At 41.9% G+C, this 22,074-nt stretch overlaps 1 protein-coding gene across 1 annotated transcript in view; it reads right to left on the bottom strand.

Moving 5' to 3' along the window:
• The window catches only part of PRTG (protogenin), a 93,317-nt gene extending 74,710 nt beyond the window's left edge, over positions 1 to 18,607 (bottom strand). Inside the window, 2 exon segments of the mRNA XM_075100311.1 lie at positions 17,328 to 17,630; positions 18,532 to 18,607. Of these exon segments, the coding sequence (XP_074956412.1) occupies positions 17,328 to 17,630; positions 18,532 to 18,607 (379 nt within the window).
• Between the last annotated feature and the right edge of the window lie 3,467 nt (positions 18,608 to 22,074).

Below are 22,074 nucleotides of genomic sequence, written 5' to 3'. Positions count from 1 at the left end.
TTAAAATGGAGCAATGCAAGAACTCTTCTGACCCAAAAGTAATCCACTCAATCATATAATGCTTCCCTTTCCTTCTAGTAAAATGAATAGACCTCCTTAGAACCTTCTTCCTTGACAAGTCCTTGACAGAAGAATGTGAATCTGGACAGTTAAATGAATCAATCACCAGCTGCTAGTCTAGGGCCAAGATGGTGAGCCAAGGGGCCTGCCAGAGTTCACTGACCACTGGTCAAAGCAGGACAAAGGCTTTGCCTCTATGAATAGCCCGCTCTGGGGATCCAAAGGTCACTTAGCTGCCTTGGAAACGGTCCCCTTTGGTTATTTAAAGTTCTCAGGCTATTCTGCCACAGATATTATTGTTTCAGGTGGTCACCATCTTTCCTCTTCATAAGTTCAAGAAAGGCCAGGCAACCATTATTTAGGTAAACGCAAGAAAAAGACAAACACGGCACCAACTAACTAGTGAGGAAAGGAACAATTAAAATAAGCCCAAATAGTGCTTTACATTTCCACCCATTTCCAGCTTCTGAACATGCCTGTGAAAAACATCCTCAGAGAAGGACGGTCCCTGTACACAAAGGGCAAGATCCCCAACAGGAGCCACGCACATACCTTGCAGTGAAGGCACAAGGTGTTGAATACTTCACTGCCTTTGAGATTTCTTACATAAATGTGTCAAGAAAAAGAACAAAAAAAACCATCCAGTATTAGGGCTTTTCTCTAGTCATGACTGCTGTGCTGTATTTCCAGAAAGCTGTCCTATGGCTCAAGGTAAGGCCTGTAGCCTAACAAGTAGGTGGTACTCTAGGCTATGCACTGGAATAAATACTTGAGAAAAGAGACAGACCAGATGAAAGAGAAGGTGAAGCCCACAGGTGCTAACTCTGCCACAGCACTGGAGCCCCCAGTCCTCCGTGGCACCTACCTAACACTGTGCACCACAAAAAAAGCTCTTCTTCCATAAACCAGCAATAAACCAGATTTCCTCTCAGTCAGGTCACAGAGAGAGTAAAGGTTGCACTGACAACCACCAGAGAGTGTACAGGTAAGCACTCACCTAAGCCCTGTCCACACACAAGCTTAAACTGTAATCAAAATTATAAGTTAAATGTGGGTTTTGTTAGTACTGTGCTAAAATGGTTTCCTAAATCAGATTACGATCTGATAAACCATACTACCGACAGGTTTATAAATGTTGCTGCAGACCTCTACAGTGTCTTCGTTGGTCAGTAAACCTTTATATAGATATATTTTTAAAAATTTTCTGAGGATTATTATTATCAAGTTAAAGCTATTACTAAATACATGCTTAAACATCAACCTGTGTTTTGGTTGAATCAAAAGGTTCTGATAAACTTACTTAACTTGCCTCAGAAGTTGTCACAGTGCCCCCTGTTATGAGTCTTTTTTTCCTGACACCCTGCCTATGTAAAATTCTAATACTTTCAAGCATATTTATTTCATTTTTTGCTGCATTATATACATCATTAGATAAATGAAGCTAACCCCTAAACTTTTCCACTAACATAGCATTCAGTATATCTGCCTCTTACACGTGTGTATACACACACACAGAGATCGATATTTCCAAACCCAAATGCTCAGAAGTTAGGAAACTGAAGAAATGAAGCTGCTTATGTAACTGATTTGCTCTGTTTATATACATGCTGTAGGAAATAATCCAACTGCACAATCCCACTTCCCCCACTATTCACAGCACCAAATGAATGGCACTCACATAATGAGCATCTATTCAATATTTTGTTTTCTCTTCTCTGTTCAGTGTGTGGCCTCATTCCTTATTTAGTACACTTTATTAAGCACTGCCCTGAAGACAGTTATTAACTTCCCTATGGCCTTTTCTGCAGGGCTCTGCACTACAGTTCCTCACAAATGTTAATGCATCTACTCTCACAACCTCAAGATGACATTCTATTATTATTTTAATTTTACTGTTGGGTATGGAAAAACAGGTGGATGGTGGCCCAAAATACTCACTAAATTTAGGTGTCCAAGATAAGACACTGATCCTTCGCAGCACTCCATGTGTTGCAACCACAGCTCCCCCAACTTGTTGCAGCTCCAACTGATCAAACCTCAGGACCTTGTATCAAACACTGAGACAATAAGAAACATGTAATCACAGACTTCCCATAAAAAGTAGGGACAAGCTGACATGCATCACATTGTAGAAGCTTCTGGATGAAGCAGTGATGCAATTTAAATCCTCCAAAGCTCCCCTGACTGGGAGGTTTTTCTTTGTCTTTCTGAAGTTCCCAAGGGAAGTCCAGGACTTGTGGGTCCACATTCCACGTCCTGAAAGATCAGCTTCTCCAATGGGCTCACTCTCTTGGGTCAGTCTTTGCCAGCCCCTCGGTCCTCTCCCACTCCCAACTTCCACCCATGGTAATCTCCAAACCGAACCAGCCCTAGGTCGCACTCCACAAGCTTTTCCTTAATACTAGACTCTTCCCACAAATGCATTTCTCTTCCCTTTCCCAACCTCTAGACACATGAGACCACTTGCACCTCCACTTCACCCATTTCCCCTCCCAAACTTCCTCTCCAGGTAATTAGACCATTGTTTTCACTTCAACTTTCGATGCTAGCTGGTTTCTCCACACAGTGTTAGATCACACTTTAGCTCCTCGATTCAGAAAAAAGGCAAGCCCACAGCTTCCTAGGGTTGCTTAGAGGGAGAGCCCAGCTCAGTGTTCACAACACTGGGAAAGCAACATGCTCAGCACAGACAGTATCTTCTGTGACTCTAGCTACCCGAACTGAGTAAGTCTGCACTGAACATTTAAGAAAAAAAAAAGAAAAAAGTTTGAGATTTTTCCTCAAAACTTACAGAGCAACCGAATTTAGAAATAGCAACAACAAAACCTACTTCCAGACACAAAGACGGCTGCCCCAACAAATCCCATGTCTCTGTTCCCTAAGTAGACGTTCCCATGCTATCCTAGTGAAAAACAAAGCAAAACAAACCAGAAAAAGCAGTTTCATCTTGAGTTTGTTCTAGGGAACAGGATAAACAGTCCTGCAGAAGTATACTGTATTGAAAGAAAAAGAATTAAAGCAGTGATTGATAACTGACATGACAAACTTCTATCCAAATGGTTAACATGTCAGAAACTTAGCAACTACAGTCCTGCAATATAAATATTTGGTAAATTTAACAGCAGGGTGCCACCAGCCCCCTTAGGATAAGATCATCATTTGCACAAAACAACGTAGCAGAAGAAAAGTCTACCACCAGTGTTTTTTGCAAGAGTCATGATTAAAAGCATCAACAGACTCCATCCCTACTATGTAAAAATAAAGTTTCACAGCCAATTCTCTTTCTTGGGGTAGCATTTACATCTCCTTAGAAAATCATGGGGGTTTTCCCATTGATACAACTCCAGTCTCTGCTATTCCTTCGGAAACTGTCCTGCTAGGAAGACTACAGCCAGGCCCCTCTAAAAATTCAAACCTACTTCTCCTTACCTACCACAAAAATTTTGACGATTTTGAATCAGAACAACACCTGAGTGAAGTTATCTTCTCTGTGCTGTTTCTTGAGATGGTCAGAGCTAATCTACCAGTTCATAGCTGCTAAAAAGTGAAGACAGACTCTTCCCAGGTAGTCCCAAATCCCCGCTACTCTTGCCTACTTACCTCCAGCCAGCTCTAGCACTTGTCAGGTAACAGAGAAAGACAGTTCAAATCATCACAGCTAACCACATTAGTCATATAACTATGTAGTAAAAAAAACCCAAACCAAACAAAACACAAACACAAACCACCAAATCAAACCCAAAACAAACAAACACAAACCACATTAAGAGTGTTTGATAACCTGGCAGAAAAAATCAGATGAGCACCACAGACTGCACAAGTGATATGGCATTAACTGCATCCTAATCTACATTTCCAAAATTTCAGAACTACTGTTAGCTGCTTTATCTTTAAAGCGCGATCTATTTTTCCCTTTTTACAAACTAGTGGACTGATTAACCTTCTTTATATTCCACTGCAGTTTCTTTTTTAATAGCTTAATATTTATGTCATCAGTAGACTTTCATACCTAATACACACCAAAAATCCCACAGGCTACTACTAATGAAGGGCATTAAAGAAAATGTCAATATTACAAACGTTCATCTAAACACAAAGCACAGATTTTGAATGTGCTTTATTCTCTCAGTAGGAACTACTCCCAGTATCACCTCTGGTGCACAAAGCATAATATGCCTTTGACACAGCTCTAAAATGAAAGAAATACTGTTTCTGAACTGAAGTGTAATAAAACTAATGAGAAATGTTTATGATATTCTTAAAATTGACGACTTTCAGTAAAATCTCTGACCATAAATGAGCCTAATTCACTACCGTGTATCTCACAATGATACCTATTAGCAGATTAGATATGTTGCCCTTTGTGCAGAAAAATAGTTTCCTGAAGTTATTTTATGATAGATAAGTATAAGGGTTTTTCTAGTGTGCATATTTTTTATTATTATTGCTTATTTATCTTAAATAAAGTCATACTAAAACAGTAATTATATGGGGGGGAGGAATAAAGCACTGTGTAGATTTCAGGGATTCACCATCTGAAAGCTTTTATTCTTCCACAGCGAATGAAAGTTATGACCTTTGACATGTGGCCATGGTGCCAAAGAAACTGCTCATAACTGTGTGTCAGTAAAGAAGCAGAAATCAATAAATTCATTTAATCCAGTGAACTATTATGTAGCAAGACACGATTTATTTTAAAGAGCCAACTGCTCTATTTTTTCTCTCGAAAGACAAAAATTGTATGTAATTTTTTTGGATATTCAATTTTTGGAAGGTTTTACAATATGAACATTATCTTCGATCCATTAATAAATATTTTAGTTATGCCAAAATTTGTTAGTACATTCATTCCTGTTTGAAAGATCCCTGATACAGTTGAATTCAGGTAGCACAATAGGAACACTAGCAGGTGGGCAAATACCCTATTAAACAACCTCTACCATTATTAGAGATAGGTATCCACCAGAATCAAACACAAGCAGGTGCATATTTTTTTCCTACACTGGGTGCTCAAGAGCAGAACAAATGAGACATTGTTCATCAGTCCAAACACAGTAATTTTAAAAGACCAAATGAAGCACTGGTCTACAATGTATATTATAAAGGCTTTCAACAAAGCATTTGGTCATCTACCATATATTTTATGTGAGTCAGCAATAAGGTACATCAGTTAAAGATGACGACCATTGAAAACAAGTACTAAATGTCACAAAACTCCCATCAATGCTACCAAGAATTCCATAGTTAATTTCTTGTACACTGTATCAATGCTTATGTATTCTAGTGTTTAGTATATCGACGAATTCCAAACAGTAGAAAACATAATTATTTCTAGAAATAAAGTTCACACCGGGGGGGGGGGGGTGGAGGGGGGAGAGGGGGAAAGAAGAAAAAAAGGAAAATAAAATTTACTAACTGGTATAAACATTAAAAAAAAATCTACTAATGAGAAACAAAAACAAAACAAAAAAATCCCCACACCAAATTATGTCTCCACTTCCAAAATAAATGAAATACTAATACTAATTTTGAGAGCATAGGTTAATGCATCTGAATACAAATTCACATGTACCAGTTCCATGAGCCACCGTGGATTTGTATTATGATCATTTTTACAATAGTTTGATCATGTGACAAAATTGAGCTGCCTTCCTGGCACAGACTGGCTTAACAAATAAAAGCAGTATCTACTTTCAACCTCCATTGAAGACCAATGATAAATCTGCTTGCAAACTGTGGGCCACAGGGTTGTCTGCATAAATAAGCATTAAAAGCAAGATGAAAAAAAGACCTGGTCATATGCTGACATATGCTTTCGGGGAGGGGGTTGGGCGAAGGAAGTTTCACCCTTGTAATTTGGGACACGCTGTGTACAAAGTTTCTCTCTCCTCAGGCAAAATGACAGAGTCATGCCAGAACTCCCAGAGAATATTTCCAGTTAACATCAATTTGCCAGATGTCACAGACAAGTTTAATGAACAAAATGATAAATTTCGATCAATGGCTTCATAAAGTCAATGAATTCTCATTACGAAGAACATACATAATGAACAGCTCTGCCTGAGGCATGTTACAGTTATTAGAGGTTTACTAGACATCTTGATGTGGTCAGTGAAATGGTAATTTAACAATTTACACGAGTTAATTGGCTGATAAGTTACCTAAACAATTATTAATATGTTGAAGATTGTACAAGCAGGAATAAGCAAAAAAATATTTAAAACTCCTCTGCATGCTCAAAGACCTTAAGACTAATTTTAAAGTTTCATTGAAAAGATAATGGCTTATTTGATAACTTCCACTTGCCACAAGTTCTAAAACAAAAAACAATACTGTGTAACACTGAACTGTTTTTATTGTACATCGTATTGGCTACCAAAACAGCTTTTTCTTAATCATAATTATCAGCTGATTCTGAAGTGACGGCCAAACCACTTGAGAGAGGATATTATACTTCTGTCAAATCATTTTTTACCTCATCTAAATTTGGGGTCAAGACTGACCTCAAAGTATCTTATGACACTTCCCGCCTCTGTCACAGCTGTGAAAATAAAGCTCCACTGGAAAACAGTACCTCCTTCCAGTCATCAGACAGGAATAAGAAACAAGGGGTCACCAGAAAAAGTTTTGAAAATCCAAAACAATGATACAGCATATATGTGACAATTTATAAAGAGAAAAGGGGAAAAAAAACCCAAACCTGACTACAAGCAGCAAAATCAGCCCACATCTGATACAAGAAAGAGAAAAGATTGGGAACATGGGAGAGGACACAAATTATGAGAATTTTGAATATTTGACCATATCAGCAAATAAATATAAAGTTTTTTTCTATTTGAAACTTTTTCCTCTCTGTTTGAAGATGTACAGGAAGCGAGTGTCTCTCAATACAGCCTGAAAGAACTGACAATCCCCCTTTGTAAACAGGCTGATAGATGACTTCCAGGATTTTAGTGGGAGAAGAGAAGGCTGGTCATGGATATTTTGCATAAGAAATGCATGCTGCAAATGTTGAGGAGATACAGAAGAGTAAGTTATTTTTCTAATCCTATTTTAATTTGTTTTGTCTTAATCTGAAATGGCTCAAAAAAAATCAAAACTCAATCTTTGCTGGAAGATTCCGAAAGATAGTTGGTATAATGCAAGATTTTCTTCACTCTGAGGGCAGTGAGGCACTAGAACAAGTTGCCCAGAGAAGTTTTGAATGTGCCATCCCTGGAAGTGTTGAAGGCCAGGCTGGATGGGGCTTTGAGCAACCTGGTCTAGTGGAAGGTGTCCCTGCCCAGAGCAGACCAGTTGGAACTAGGTGATCTTTAAGGTCGCTTCAACCCAAATCATTCCATGATTCTAAGGTTTTATAAGTGAGTCCTGTATCTATGAGGGTGTCCAAAGATGAGCTAGTACACATGTGGTAAAATTACACGGTTCAATTAAAAATCCAACATTTTTTCTACTTTCAAGAATTCTATCAATTTGTCAGCGATACCATTAAGATATGAGGGTTTTGCATGAGAAATTCTGATCTACTGAAACAAGAACAATGTAATCAATCCACATGCACAGGATTATTATCTGAAGATGTTAAAAATCAAATCTGAAGATAGAGTTGCTTCTGTTCACAGAATCCCCTTCAGTTTCCAACATTCATGCATCACTCCATGCAACATATACATCACAAGCTGTAAAGACTTAGTTTAACTGCCCCCTAGCTATGTATTAAAAGAATACCAGGTTACATGTTTAATGCTTGCAGTAACTTTTACAAAGCCCTTACCCTGGTCAGTCAGGTGATTATTTCTTTCAAAAATGTCTCTCATACGCAAATAATTTCAAAATGGAACAACTGCACCTCAGAGCTAAAGAGCAAGTTTCCATTACACATACTTCTAAGACAAGGCATATCATTGCTATTATTAAATTCAAAAAAATAATTTTAGCCTGTTCTGAGGTTAGAGGACTAGGATGAGGTAAGTTTTGCTGCTTTGCCATCGATATACCACTCAGTGCAGCATGTAACTAGAGACAAACTCTTTTCTCCTTTCTAAATTACTCTATTCGTCCTACCTAAAGCTGTGATTCAGAAAAGTCTGCCAATTTTGGACAGAACTGGAAACAGAATAGAATCTGTTGCCCGTTCCAGCATCTACTTAAACATGAGCTTGGCAAAGATGTTCCATATCTGAATACAGATTTAGTGAATTGCCATGTTTTGAGACAAACCCCATCCTACCACCAGTCCCTTAATATCAGCCAGTACGTAGGAAGCTTTAGTCCTAAGATTCTGTAGGTGGGAAAGGATATCGAAGACTCTCTCTGCAGTTAGATTCATGCTTTTCACAACAGATTTCTGTTATAATTCAGGAAAAACAAAAATCTTACTCCTTGCTGTCCAGGAGAATTTTACCAGAATTCTTATGGCAGACGCCACTTTTAAACACAATTCTTGTCAAAGGCTGAAGATGTAATTTACTCAGTGGTATTTTACCATTGAAAAATTGGTAAAATAGAAGTCAAAGTATAACTGTAAGGTTTTTAGAGGAAAAGTGTCAATTATTATTGTCTACCGAAGGGACTGCTGAGATTTTTATTATTTTTTTTTTAATACTGACTTAACTGAGCAGACGGCCTAGCTGTATTTTCTCATCTAGCAACGCCCCTTAAAAACGGCCATTGAGAAAATCGTTTAGTGTCTACTGAGGTATCCAAAGGCAAGACTTCCACACTTGCAGATTATTAAATATTTTTGATATTTTTATAACAGAGAAGCCCTGCTCTTTGGATTTTCAGTTTTCCAAGGGTTTTTTGGGTTGTGGGGTTTTTCTGGTTTTTTTTGGTTGGTTGGTTGGTTTTGGTTGTTTGGTTGGGTTTGGGTTTTTTTTCTTTTTTAGAAAAACAATTCCTTGGTCTATGTTATACAAGGTAAAATTACATGACCTGGCTGTTTCTTGTACACTCATTATTTTAAACCAATGCCCAGATTTAGTGACAGGAAGAAATATCCCAAGTGAAAACATTACAGTTGCATTACTTTTCTACTTTCCTTTCATTTCTCAAGATCACCTGACATCCTTTTTTTATCCAACAAATCCCCTACAACCACAGAGATGTAGGATATGGGTGGCAGCCTTGTGCCTTCATGCTCTTTTCCTGTATTAACAACCCTAGACACTAAGGACAGGTTTCTAGAAGGAGCTGGGACAGAGTGCATCACATGCTCTATGAGCCTGGCAAGCCTCCATGCCCATGACTGCAGGAAACTACTTAGTGAGGGTTCTACCTGTTTCCTAGTTGTATAAGAAAAGTTCTTGTCTGTTCTCAGTTTTGCTAGAACTTTGCAATCAGCACATTTCCATTTGTTTCCTATTCCAGAAGTCATTCCTTTCCTCAAAACTTTGCCTATGTGCAGAAGCAACTTCATGAGGTCATTTTCAAATAATTTATGGGAATAAGTGTGTATTCTTACTACTTTAGTCAGAAGATGAAATGAGTTTATACAGGTATAAACCCAAGAACCATAATTACAGAAGATGAAATAACTGCACTCCTTGCTGACTTTCTCCCTCCCCAGGAGTTAGGGCCCCAGTAACCGTTCCAGAGATGGTGAAGTAGTATCTTGGTACATTGCAACTTTTACCTCAAATTAATGATTAAATTCTGATAATAGATTTCGATATAAAGCTTGTTGTCAGTGTTCTTCTGTCTTTTATAACATGTTCATTTTCAGTATTTCATTTCTCATGTTGCATTCTACTGCCCTGACATGCAGTAAGTGAGAAGGTACTCAATGAATACTATCACAATTCCTACCATTGAAGTGTTCAGACTAGAAGCAAACATAACTTCCTCAAGCTTAACTACTGAAAAATCTACAGAGTTTTCCTATCAGCCAAACTCAGGCAATACCCTCACCACAGCAGGAGCTTTAAAAGCTGTTTAGTGTAATAGTGGCACAGAAAGACTCGGTACCCCTGAAACCTTTACCGCATAAAATACAAAGATTGCACATTCTGTGATTTTGGGGTTATGATGATAAGACCTAAAGTGAACTTCATGAGCACACAGCAGACCTATGTGCATCTGGGGGCAATGATACCTAGATCTTATCCCCCTAAGCTGCAGATGCACTGATGTATGAGAAACCTCCTACCAGAAGCCAAACAGGGAGGGACAATTGAGAAACAAGCACTTTGGAACAAGGCCTTGAGAGGGTAACTCTATTATCCAGATGCCACTTAGTTTACTTTGCCTTCGTAAGTGTTCATGTTGTTAAAAACAAAAAAAACTTCCACTCACCTAAGGAGATCAAATTCATTTTCATTCTAAAAATAACTAATCAGAATTACTGTTAAGAGTTATGAAACAAAGTAAAAGCAGTAAAGAAAATCTGTCCAGTACTTCTTATTTATATTTTCCTCAAATATATTAGGAAAGCCACCTCCCTCCAAAACTTTTATATACAGAAAAAAAAAACCACAGAAGAGGAAGTTACAATAATTTTATAAAGTAAGTCACAGACAAACCCTCCACGCTTCAGTGGTTTCACAACCATCTGCTGTTTCTCTCCAGCTACTACAAAAGTAACAATTTCATCCACACAAACAAAAAAAGTGTAGGTTTTGGAAGGCTGCCAGATGGATTTCTAACTCCCAACACAGATCATCTAATGCAACTTTTTTTCTTCCTCTAACTCAATTGTGGAGACAATCTACTTCAAAATATAGATGCTGCTTAAAATGCTGCTGCTTAAAAGCTACATAGGGGTTGACCCTAGTAACTAATGTTGACCATACAACCCACACTTACTCAACAAAATGTGGATACTTGACATTGTTGATTACTTTTTCACTTAGGTGGTGATTACCAGTTATAAAGACTGGAAGTAATCAATCCCAATTTAACAGCTGGGCCTATTGATGAAACAAACAAAAAAAACCAATGCAAAACTAAACAAATGATTACGTCCACAATTTTGGAGATAAGATGTGGAAAAATACAAAATCCTGAGGAAAATGCACAAAAACTAAGCACAAATTTATATAACAATGGAAATGACCATATTTCTGTAAGGAAAATGCTTAGTAACTTTTAAATTCTTCCTCCAAGATTCTCTTTTGTCATTGTCTTAAATTGCTCTGCACACCATCAATAGCCACAGCTGTTAAATTGTGAGGACGTGACAAAAAGTCTTTAGGAAAACAACTGCTCAGAGTGAGATCTTTTCTTTAGGATAATCAGAGCTGGCTGACAAAAGGGGGCCTTAATAAATGCCCTTTCAACAATTTCTACACCAAGAAATGCAGAGGGAGAGGGAGGGGGAAGAAAAGGAGCAGTGGGGGGGAGCACCACACTGCAAGAACAGAACAGCATCCTTTGCTGGTGTACATTGCTTTGCAAGTAGAAGAGAAATCTCAGTAGTTTAGTGCACGTATCACAGGTAGAACTTGCACCAGGTAAGAACCGAGTTCCTCTGGTCACAGCCCTGAACAACTTCTAGTATGGTACCATGTTTTCCTTCAACATTTCTCACGTAGGTGAAGGTTTTATTAGCTACAGGGTATACAATGCCAATAAGACGGAGCATTCCTTTAAAATAGCAGCTGGTAAAAACTTCATACATTTTAAAGTTACAGTGACAAAAACTAGTAAAAGCCGTAACAGCTTTGGCCTTACTAGGTAGGAAGAAAAGCAAATGCATGAAATGCCTCAGTTTGGCATTATGCTTCACACAAATTTGAAACTGAGGTGTTGAGGAAACCCATAAAAAGCTCACTTCTCTAGTGACACGGTAGTGGAAACAAACACTGTTCATGTGCACTAAGTAAAGTTTCATACATTTTTTTTCCTGGCAACAACATTAAAGCCCATCCCTTAGTCTGTGGAAGTGTTCTTATGAGTACAAACCAGTCACTGCTGAAAGAATAGGGGATGCCCTAGCGCCAAGAGAAAAAAAAGTAACTAGTGGTTACGTCTTAAAAGGATGTTGAAGGTTTCTTCTGTGAAGGTGGTGTAGGAGTTCAGGTCAAAAGATGTCTGGGGGAGTTCTAGAAGACAATCCTATAAGAAAAAGTTAAGAAGGAAAAGATTTCCCAGTTTTCTTATTTCTTCAGTATATCCCAGTTAAAGAACAAAAATCTTACTGCACTTTATCACCGTTATCAACTGACATTGCCCACCAAGACATTAAATGTCCTCTTCCTGCCTTAAATACTGGAATATAAATGCACTAAGGCTCAGCCTTGCGCACTCTCAGCTTAAAAACTGATCCTCCTCTCAAGACATTCAAAGGAACTAATCAAAGCAATAGCAATAAGACAGCACTTGTAAAGACGTAAAAGAGGAGCTTCCTCAAACTGTCTGCAACCACACCAGTTCTACAGCATTAAGAGTTTGCCATCTCTTTTAATACAAGACCATTGTCTACAACAGCCATTTACCATTTTACTTCCACCTCTGTCAAAAACCACTTCTGCTTCCCAGCCCCACCCTTCCATCTCAGAATTTGTTCCTCTCTCCATTACTATTTAAAATTAAACATACCTTTGAGGTCTAGATGCATTTGGAAGATACCTGAAATGACAGGTTCCATACAAAATGAAAACTATATTGTTAGACCACAATTATTAATCCCTTCATTTAAGGCAAACTACTAAAATTAATTTAAAAATTAGTAGCAGAAGGGCAAAGTTTTTGCCTACACACATCCCATAAAGGCCGCAGTTTAACACTTACTTTTGCAATGGTCTAAGTTTCAGTAGCCTTCCTCTGTCCCCACTAAGCCTTCCCATGTCCACATCATTCCCCTCAGTTACGCCAGTGCAACCACTGTGAGCAGCTCCATGACAAATCACATCAAGGAACTCATTTGGGTTAAACACCATCTTTTGTTTTCTACTATTTTAACCCAGACCAGTTCCCTGTTCAGTTAGCCACACATGCAGCTGTCCCCACACAAGGAAGGGCACAATGCAAAAGTGGGAAGAAACAGCTGGAACTGCTAAGAAAACATGATTGTCACAGTACAGAATAAGGCTCAGCTGGATGCACTTAAGTGCAAATATTTAAAAGCAGAGCAAAAGGTGTTCATAGGATATGAAAACATAAATATTACCAATTATAGGCATGATGGTGGGACCAGAAGTCACATCACTGCCACAGCAGGTAAGCAAAACTACAAACTCCTCATAAAGTATAGCCTGCTACGTGTAAGAGGCCCAGCATTTCACAAACCATAGTGCAGACGACACACAGTTTCCCTCCAGGAGCATTTTCCCAGAAACCTTCTGTTTGCAAAACCTTTCATTCTTGTGAAATGTAGAAACCTGTACGCTAAGTATGAGCTTACGTTTCCTGTAATTCACAAAGATTAATATCAGTTCAGCCAAGTTACAAGAAAAGAAAGGGATATCCTGGGAATGCTCCTACCCAGCTGTATGCATCCCATCCAACCATCTTAAACTTAAATTTCCACATTTTGTGGAATAGAAATAATGAATGAACATCCTGTCCAATCACTGCCCAAAGCCCATGTTACTAGCTTCAGAACATGATCCACCTTCTCCATTTTTTTCCTTAATACTATCTTAGCAGAAGTCTAGCTTTATAAAAATAAAGACAGAATCTTAGTTAACTGTGGTTAAATAGTTGTAATTTAAAATGTAGGAATACAAAAATCTCAGCTTGTTTATTTTTGGCTGATTTGAAGTTGTACCAAAAGTTCTTAGACTTTCTCCACAGACTACATTCCTTTCATATTCTGTTAAAAGAGACTTCTCTTAGTAGCAGCAGCAGCAGCGAGTTGAAGTTTGAGTAAGTCATACTCTTCACTATTAGCATTTTACCCCCACATTGCCTCACACAGAACCACACAGGAACCTCCTCCTCTCCCCCCCCACCTCAATTAGCCTGCTTTGGAAGCAACTACAAGCACGTACTGAAGCTAGTATTTATTTTTACCGAAGCGATACCTCAGCCCCACAGTTTCCTTTAAAAAAGTAGGGGGATCTCACCGAAAAAAAGCCCTAAATTAGTCAAATTCTTTTGTGCATGGATGAACAACAGGAAAGCAAAGCCTTGGGGCCTCTGGGGAGGAACCCTGTCCCTGCAGACCTACTCTGATGTGCTCGGGAGATAAGGCTCCATAGTGACACTTAAGGAAAGGCCTGCTCACATTTGAATTTCTGCATTCCTCAAGAACAATTCATGGCAATCACTAACTTTGCAGAGGAGCTACATGAAAGCTTTGGCCAATGAATGAGGGTCATCTGCTCTTTATCACAAGGGTAAACCTCATCCTGGCCAGTTTCTAACCTTTTAACCCTGTGAATTCTTAATTTGCACATGAATAATGGAATTCTTGCCAAGAGTGCAACCTTCAGCTTCTAGTTCCTAACTTTAGAAACTAAGAACTTGATCTCCTTGTGTGTTCAAATCTTAAACTCTTGGACAGATTAAAATTTTTTATTTCAAAATGCAACACTAAACATTACAATTATGAAGCAAAAGATAAGATTATCAGCAAAACCTCTGACTAGGCAAAGTAAAAGAACATCCTCGCACCCTGCTGTACCAGAGACTGAAGAGAGCATTTGTTTTTTTCCTCCCAAGAAAGAATGCCCATTTAATGCCTATTCTCCACCTGTTTAATATGTGTAGTTCCTTCTGTACTCTGGCCACAAGGTAATTTGCCTTCGCAGCAATGGACAACTGCTTCTAAACAAAATTATAAGCCTACAAAATGCCCCACAAGACTTCAATTCAGTTCACTTAAAACATCTGCAAAGTTCAATCAACTCACGACAGCAGGCAGGAACATTATAAAAGTGAGATATAAAAACTAATTTTGCACATATTTGATGGGCTTCAAAATGTAATGATACAAATTACTGCCTTATTTCACAGCTTTACAGTAAAAGTGACATTCTGAAACAAGTCAGATTGAAATATGACTAAAAAGAAGGGACTGCTACATAGGATAACTTCATGTTTGGCCACTAGTTAATCACTAACTCAGCAACACCTACTGTGGTCATTATGGATCCACGATCTCTTCCACTTTTCTCCAAAAGCCATAGGAAACCTTTCAAGTTTTCAAATAAAAAGAAAACTTTTGTCATAGTCTTACAGGGGAGGAGAAGAGATAAAGAGGGAGGGCGAGAGGGAGGGGGAGAGGGAGGCAAGCAGGGGGAAGGGGAAGGAGAAAGGGGACGAGAGGCTGAAAAACAAGTGTTTTACTCCACAGCATGCGATCTATTGGTTCACAGCTCTTGTCTAGACTGTGCTCTTCCTAGAAAGGTTGGACTAGATGATCCCTGAGGTCCCTTCCAACCTGTGATTCTGTGAGTCTTCTTTGGCAAAAATCCTTCATTATAAAAAAAAATTTAAAAATTAAACCATCTTTCTAGTGAAATAACGTGCATGCAAGAATCATTTATAAATGTTCAGTACTGTCTGAATAAAACCAGATACTACAAGTGTATTACTATGCTGTACTAATATGGTGCTCTGTACTATTCCAGAAGTTCTCCGATACTGAGCACGGAGCTCATCCTGCAATGTCTCAAACCTAAAATGGCCCTGAATTTTCCACAGTCCTACACACAGAATCCATCAGCCACCACTATGCTTTATATTTATTAACAACAAGGAAAGGTTCCTCTTAAGAAAGGTTTTCTTCAGTCTGTTTATTAGCAGTGCTGATGCTCAGAAACCTAATGATGTGAATTTAAGTGTCAACAATATTAATACTTCATTTTTCATCATTTTATCAAAAGTATTCAAGAACTGCATGGTCTATGAATCCTCTATGTGAGTACGATGCCATGATACAAAGTAGCATGTAGCCAGGTTTTTGAAATCGAGAGTTTGCAGATCAGCCTCTTAAAACAGGTGAAAAACTCATCACTTGGAGCTACCTGCTTCGAAGCTGGTTTTCAACTGCCCAGCGCTCTAGCTCACTGAACAAGGTATTTCACACCTTCCTGGGGCATCTTATGGATAGTTTTCATAATCAGTTCAGAAGCATACACACACAAGAAAACCTAACAAATGTTAGTATCATTCAGACATTTTTTAATATAAGCTAATACACCAATTGTATTAACTAGTTGCAGACTGAATTTGGTAAAACTTGCAATTTACAGCTAATACCAAGTTTCCATAGAGGTATCAGCACCACAGTTTTGTGCAACTTGCTACTAAGGACAGGGTTGAAGAGGTCAAAGGAAGCCTTTTCCCATTAGATTAAGTTCATCAGTTAAGTCCTGTTATAGAAGGAACTTGAGAAGACTACATAAACTGTGTGCTCTCTGTTGTTATACTTTCTTTGAAGTGACTCCATGTACTTTTGGAAAGCAAAAAAAGATAGTGTTGTAGAAGCAGCCTACTGGCAAAGCTTTGCAGTGGCACAGAAAAAGGCATGGCACTCAGTTCCTAACACACATCTCTTACATGCTCAATAAATGCTCAATACATTTAAAGATGCTAAGAAAACAGAAGGCAACACACTATCAGGGTCAGACTGTTAAAGCCATAAAGGCACTTACACACAACTGCTTCCTCCAGCATTCATCTAGTAGTAGGGAGTCACCCTAGAAACGCATCTCTCGCTTCCTAGTGGAACCATGTAACAAGCCCTTATGGTTGGTTCCAGAGGAGCCTGAAACAGTTCCAAAAGGGACAGCACCTGCATCTGCTTGGCTGAACACACATGTCAGAAAAGAAAGGGCTTGGTAATTTAACCCTCACAGTTGCCCAGAAAATCATTCCCCTCTTTCCCCTCCCAAAGACAGCCATCTCTTTTATCATTCTGCCCTGCCCCAAGATGGTACAACACATCAAGCTATTGAACAAGGAATAATAATTCTTTTATCAGATTTGTAGATAACCCTTGTAAGGCTGCCTGAACAGCACTTGAGAAACAAGACCCAGGACTTCTGTAGCAGGTTGCCAGCACAGCTCTGCATCACCACCTGCTCCGGAGACCAGTGACCCACACGAGCCACCCACACAAGGCACCACTGCCCAAGAGGTCTCACAGGTGGCTGTGCTGCTCCCTCTACATCAGGGACTCAACAAGGGGTCACCACAAGTCTTGCTCATAATCTTTACACATGTGAAAATAAACAAAGGTTCTGCAGAATTGACTTGCTCTTTACTTTTGTAATTTGTCTTTTCAGGTACACAATCAAAATGACAGGTTGTTGCACACTGTTCAGGGAGCTGCTGTCACCAACTCAGGAGCAGGTTACTAGACAAGAGCTGGAACTTACTTGCTAGTGTGAGGTGGCTTTTTTGACTAAGAATAGCCCCGTATTTGTTCAGAGCTAAGCACTGGTAAAATCCTTCATCAGACAGCTCTCCTTTCTTTCCTTCCACCTCACTGATATATAACGAGCCATTGGATAAAGTGTAGATCCGTTCATTTTCAGATACTTTGCCTCCATTTTTCAGCCATGTAATAGTTATAGGAGCTTCACCACGGGCCTGGCAGTCTAAAACCACCGGATCCTTCCTTGAGACAGTAATGTCCTGAGGCTCTTTCACAAAAAACAGCTCACTAAAGCACCACAGTCCTAAGAGAGAGAAAAAAAGATTTTGCCTGTTAAGTATAGACATGCAAGTTACCAAGTGCACTCGCGAGCTGCGAGTCATCACGCTGAACCCACAGCACGAGGTGAAATTGTAGCTATTGCAGGCTCCGAGATCTCCAAGTCCTCCAAACTCAGAAAGTTCTGGGAAAACCGCAGTACTGACTTCAAGTGGAGCAAAGCCATCGGGCTATAAACTACCCAGGCGTTTGCCTCCCCGTTTTCAAGCGCCCTGTGCCAAAGAAGCGAGAGAACAGCAGCCTCACACGCCCGCGCAGCCACGGCCGCGGCACAGCACGGGCGGCCCGGGTGTCGAGGGAAGCGGCGGTGACCTGGCGGGGCGGCGGGCGCGGGGGCCGCCCGGTGCCGCCACCGACCCCACACAGGTGCTGCCGTCACCGCTGCCGAGGCAGCGCCGCCCAGGCAGCCGCGACCGCTCGCTAATTTTACAAGCCCGCCGAAGGAGCCGGAGCGGGACCGGTCGTAAAAGGCTAATTTTACAAGAAATCGTTATCGGAGCCCCGGTCGCCGACCGGCGGAGGGGCGGCAAACCACCCCTCACAATCCCAGGTCGTCGCCCGCCCGACCGCCAAGCGCATGGCTAATTAACGGTCGCCCATCGCCGATCGCGGTGGTGGGCAGCGGCCCGCCGCGCGCGCGCAGGAGGGATACCCCCCCACACACGGCGGCCCGCTGGCACCCCCTACCGGCGGGGCACCCGGCAGCCACCTCAGCGCCTCCCGCCCCGTCGCGGCGCGAACAAAGCGCGGTCCCGGTTCCCGCTCCGGCCACTCCCGGGTAAATAAAGCCACGTGCGGCGGAGTGGGGGAGGGACCGGGGCGCGGGTGGACAATGGGCTGTTGGGGCGCGGGGCGGGCGGACTCACCTGGCAGCGGGAGCAGCAGCGCCCGCAGCAGCGCCCGGCGGCGGAGCGGCGCCATTTAGCGGGAGGTGGCTGGCATGCCCCGCCGGCCGCCGGGAGAGAGACCGGTCAGCGGGCGAGGGGAGGAGACAGGGGACGGACGGAGCGGCCCCGGCGCGCTCGTCCCGGCCCTACTCTCTGCATCTCCTCTCCATTGGCCTTTGGAGAGGAGAGGGGTGAGGGGCAGGGCCGGGCGGGGGGCGGAGGGAGGGACGCCGCTGGACGGGGCGTGTCGTGGTGGACAATACGCCGGGGGGGGGGCGGTTGCGGGGGGAGCAGGACGGGACCCTACAGCCGTGCGCGCGAGGGGCGGTGGGCTCCGGCGCCGTCTGGGCCGGTCACCGCACGGCACGGGGGCCCGGCCCGACCCCCGCCCGGGTGAGCGCCGGCGCTACCCCGGAGACGGGGCCTCTCCTGGTCGGCGACGCCTCGGACAGCACCGGCACGCGACGGCAGATCCCTACGGGCCCACCGGGACGGCCCCGAACCGGCCCGGCTCTGCCAGCTCCGGCGCTTTGCGGGCAGGGGCTGAGCCCCTCCGGCCGGGGCAGGAGCTGCGGCCGTGCCTCGCCCCAGGGCGCGGGGTGCCTCTGAGCACCACAACTGCAGCGCTCTCCTCGCCGGCATGGCGAGCATCTGCAAAACGTGCGCTTGGCCAGAGCCGGCTTTACCAAAGGCCTGTGCCAAAACGAGAGCTGCCCAGCTATGGCATCCAGCCGGTGGAGGTGCCCAGCCTGAGCCCTTGCAGCGGCTGCTGCAGTGCCCCACGCAGGTGCAGCGAGGGCCAGGTTCAGCAGAGCACCCCCGCCCGGGTGGAACTGGCTTTCCCACAAACGTGGACTAATTTTTGAATGCAAAGATGGGAACTGATCAGAAGTGGAATGCCATTTTGTCAGTGGTTCTCACTGACCCCTTCTCACAGCATCGATAAAACCACTTCGAGATGGCCATGCGGGGCAGTGCTCTGCTGCTGAGGATGAGCTGCCCCTTACTTGTCTCCACCAGGAAGCAGCCATTAAGTTTACATCTGCCTCGAGTCCAAAATGTAGCTTGCCAAAATACAACCTGAACCGCAAACATATGGCTTGAGAATCATGCTATCACCACCCTATAGAAGATTTGTATGGGTGGTATCATCAAATCAAATGCTGCCACTGTCATTCAAGCTTTCAGCTTCACCCATGATTTTATTCTGTGCTTGCAGCCAGTGATTTTATTCCACTCTTGCAGCCAGTGATTTCTAAGCTCTTTTTTGTCTGTTCAGAGTTCTGTGTAGGAAAGCATCCTCTTGCTCAGCAAATTTGCCCACTGTTTGCATTCATTGTGAGAGCGGCTGACTTCAGTGACAGGCAAGTGTTTACTGCTTTTTGTTCCTGCCAGCACTGCAAAGCTCACTGAGCTGGGAGCCAGCAGCCAAACTTGGTCTCTTCTGCTGCATCATCACTGGGACTGGCTGCAGCCTCAGTCAGTGACTCCTCTGAAAGCCTTCAGGAGAAAATCAGAGCTATCTAAACACAACATAAGCCATAGTTTGACCTATATCACCTTCCTTACTTGTCAAAAATACACGAGCAGAATTCAGCTTGACCTGATCTTAGCACAAGTTTTCAGGAAAGGTAATTAGGAAAGATTTGCTTTACACACAAATTAGTTACCCAAAAAGCATCAAGGCAGTTTCAGAGTCACTTTGCAGAGCAGAACTGCACATTCACCACTTTGGTGTCCAAATAGGAGTAAATACAGCAGCAGAATCCACTTGACCCAGTATTTTTGAGTTTTCCTCTGTTTTACTTGATCAAGTCATAAAAGTGTGAACTATGAAAAAAAATGTATCACTTGCAAATTTGTTTATATTATTTTTGAGTATTAATGATTAAATGTTCATGCTTTATTGTGGCAAGCTCAGGACTTCCATCTGCAGCTCACGCAGGGACTGTACGCTCTCCTGCTAAACTCTGGTTGATAAGAGTGAACTGAATTTGAGATTTCCTAGATGACCTCAGCATGTCTAGAAGACAAACACACCAACAGGGGATGCATTATCCAGTAACATTTCTGTGCCATGTGCTTTGGTCTGTTGGTGGAGGGGCTGAAACCCCTGGTTAGATATAATATTATTTCCCTGCAACCCTTTGCTCTGTGCAGCAGGGCCCTGCTTCCCATAGGTGCCAGTGGGTGGCTGTGCTGGCTGTACCGCCCAGTGCTGGACACTATCCCACCCATCCCAGGAGGGATACCTCCTTGCTCAGTTCACCACCCTTATTGAGGCAGGAGTTGGTCCTAGTGGACCAGGGGACAAAAAAAGCTGACAGAGAGAGAGAGCGAATTGCAGTCCTACTTGTGAGCTGGTTTCCATTAGCTGTGTCATTTATGCTCACTGCTGTATTCTGCTGTGGTGGGGAAACTGCTTTAACGTCTCCCTGGACTATGCTGTGCTGGAAGGAGGTTTTGACTTGTGAGATCAAATGCAGTATTTGTCTTAAATGGGTTAAAGAAAAATGCTTCCTGCTGGAGTGTTCCTTGTGCCTGGGTATGGCAGCTGCAAACACCAATATTTTCATTTCCACATTTCTGTTGAGCAAAAAAAATAATAAATTCCTTACTAGAAATAAGTGGTCCTATAACTAGATAAGCATAAACTCCCCCTCCTTAATTTGTCAGAAGTCATTATTTTAACACCTTTTCCAGTAATTAATTGGACTAGAAATAATGCAGACTTGCGATAACATATCTAAATTTATACTTCAGTAAAAGCTGATAGACCCATTGAACCACAGTTTAAAGGCACTGCCAGCCGTAACTTTGTCAAATACACCACGTTAGTAAATCTGGAGTCAATAAACGCAATTATCTACTTGGCTAACTGTCTCACAGAAGCATTATCTTGAGAAAGCCAGAACACCAGTCCAGGATGAGGACAAGATACTGCCAGCCAACATAAACAAAGCTATGCCCACTTTGCTGCAGGGCAGCAATTTTTCTTCTGTCACCAACAAAGGCTTTTTTGCTTGACTTGATCTGTATTTTTGGTGTATGTAAGAAATGATGAAAACTTCCCTAGTTTTTGTAGTTCTTTTCAGACCCATATAAACCCTTTTTTATGGTTTCTCTTAGATTTTGGGGTCTGCAAACAAGCTGCACACATCTTTGAAAGAAATAATAACTCGTAATACTTCAACAGTCAGCTCCTCAATACCTTAAAACCCAAGTCAGTAGTAAGAGCTCTCTTTGAAGTACTACCAACAGCTGCAATAACAATATGCTGTCCAGGTTGCTATCTGCAGAGAACCTGATTTACCTTATGCTGCATTTCATCCTCCACCTCAGCCCTGGCAAGCCCAGTTTATATGTTTCCTGAAAAGAAAGGTTTTAAAAATTAGATTGACATGAACAGATCTAGCTCAGAGCTTTGCTCCACTGATCTTCTCTGTGTGAGGCCAGCTGTCAATCTGTCCAGGACTGCTAAACTGGGCTGGGGCCATAAAATCCAGAATTTTAGTCCCATTA

This window comes from Phalacrocorax aristotelis, chromosome 7 (genome assembly GCF_949628215.1).
Source record: "Phalacrocorax aristotelis chromosome 7, bGulAri2.1, whole genome shotgun sequence".
In the NCBI taxonomy this organism is placed as follows: Eukaryota; Metazoa; Chordata; class Aves; order Suliformes; family Phalacrocoracidae; genus Phalacrocorax; species Phalacrocorax aristotelis.
The sequence above is the reverse complement of the archived record's forward strand: the minus strand, read 5'-3'. Positions and strand labels throughout refer to the sequence as shown.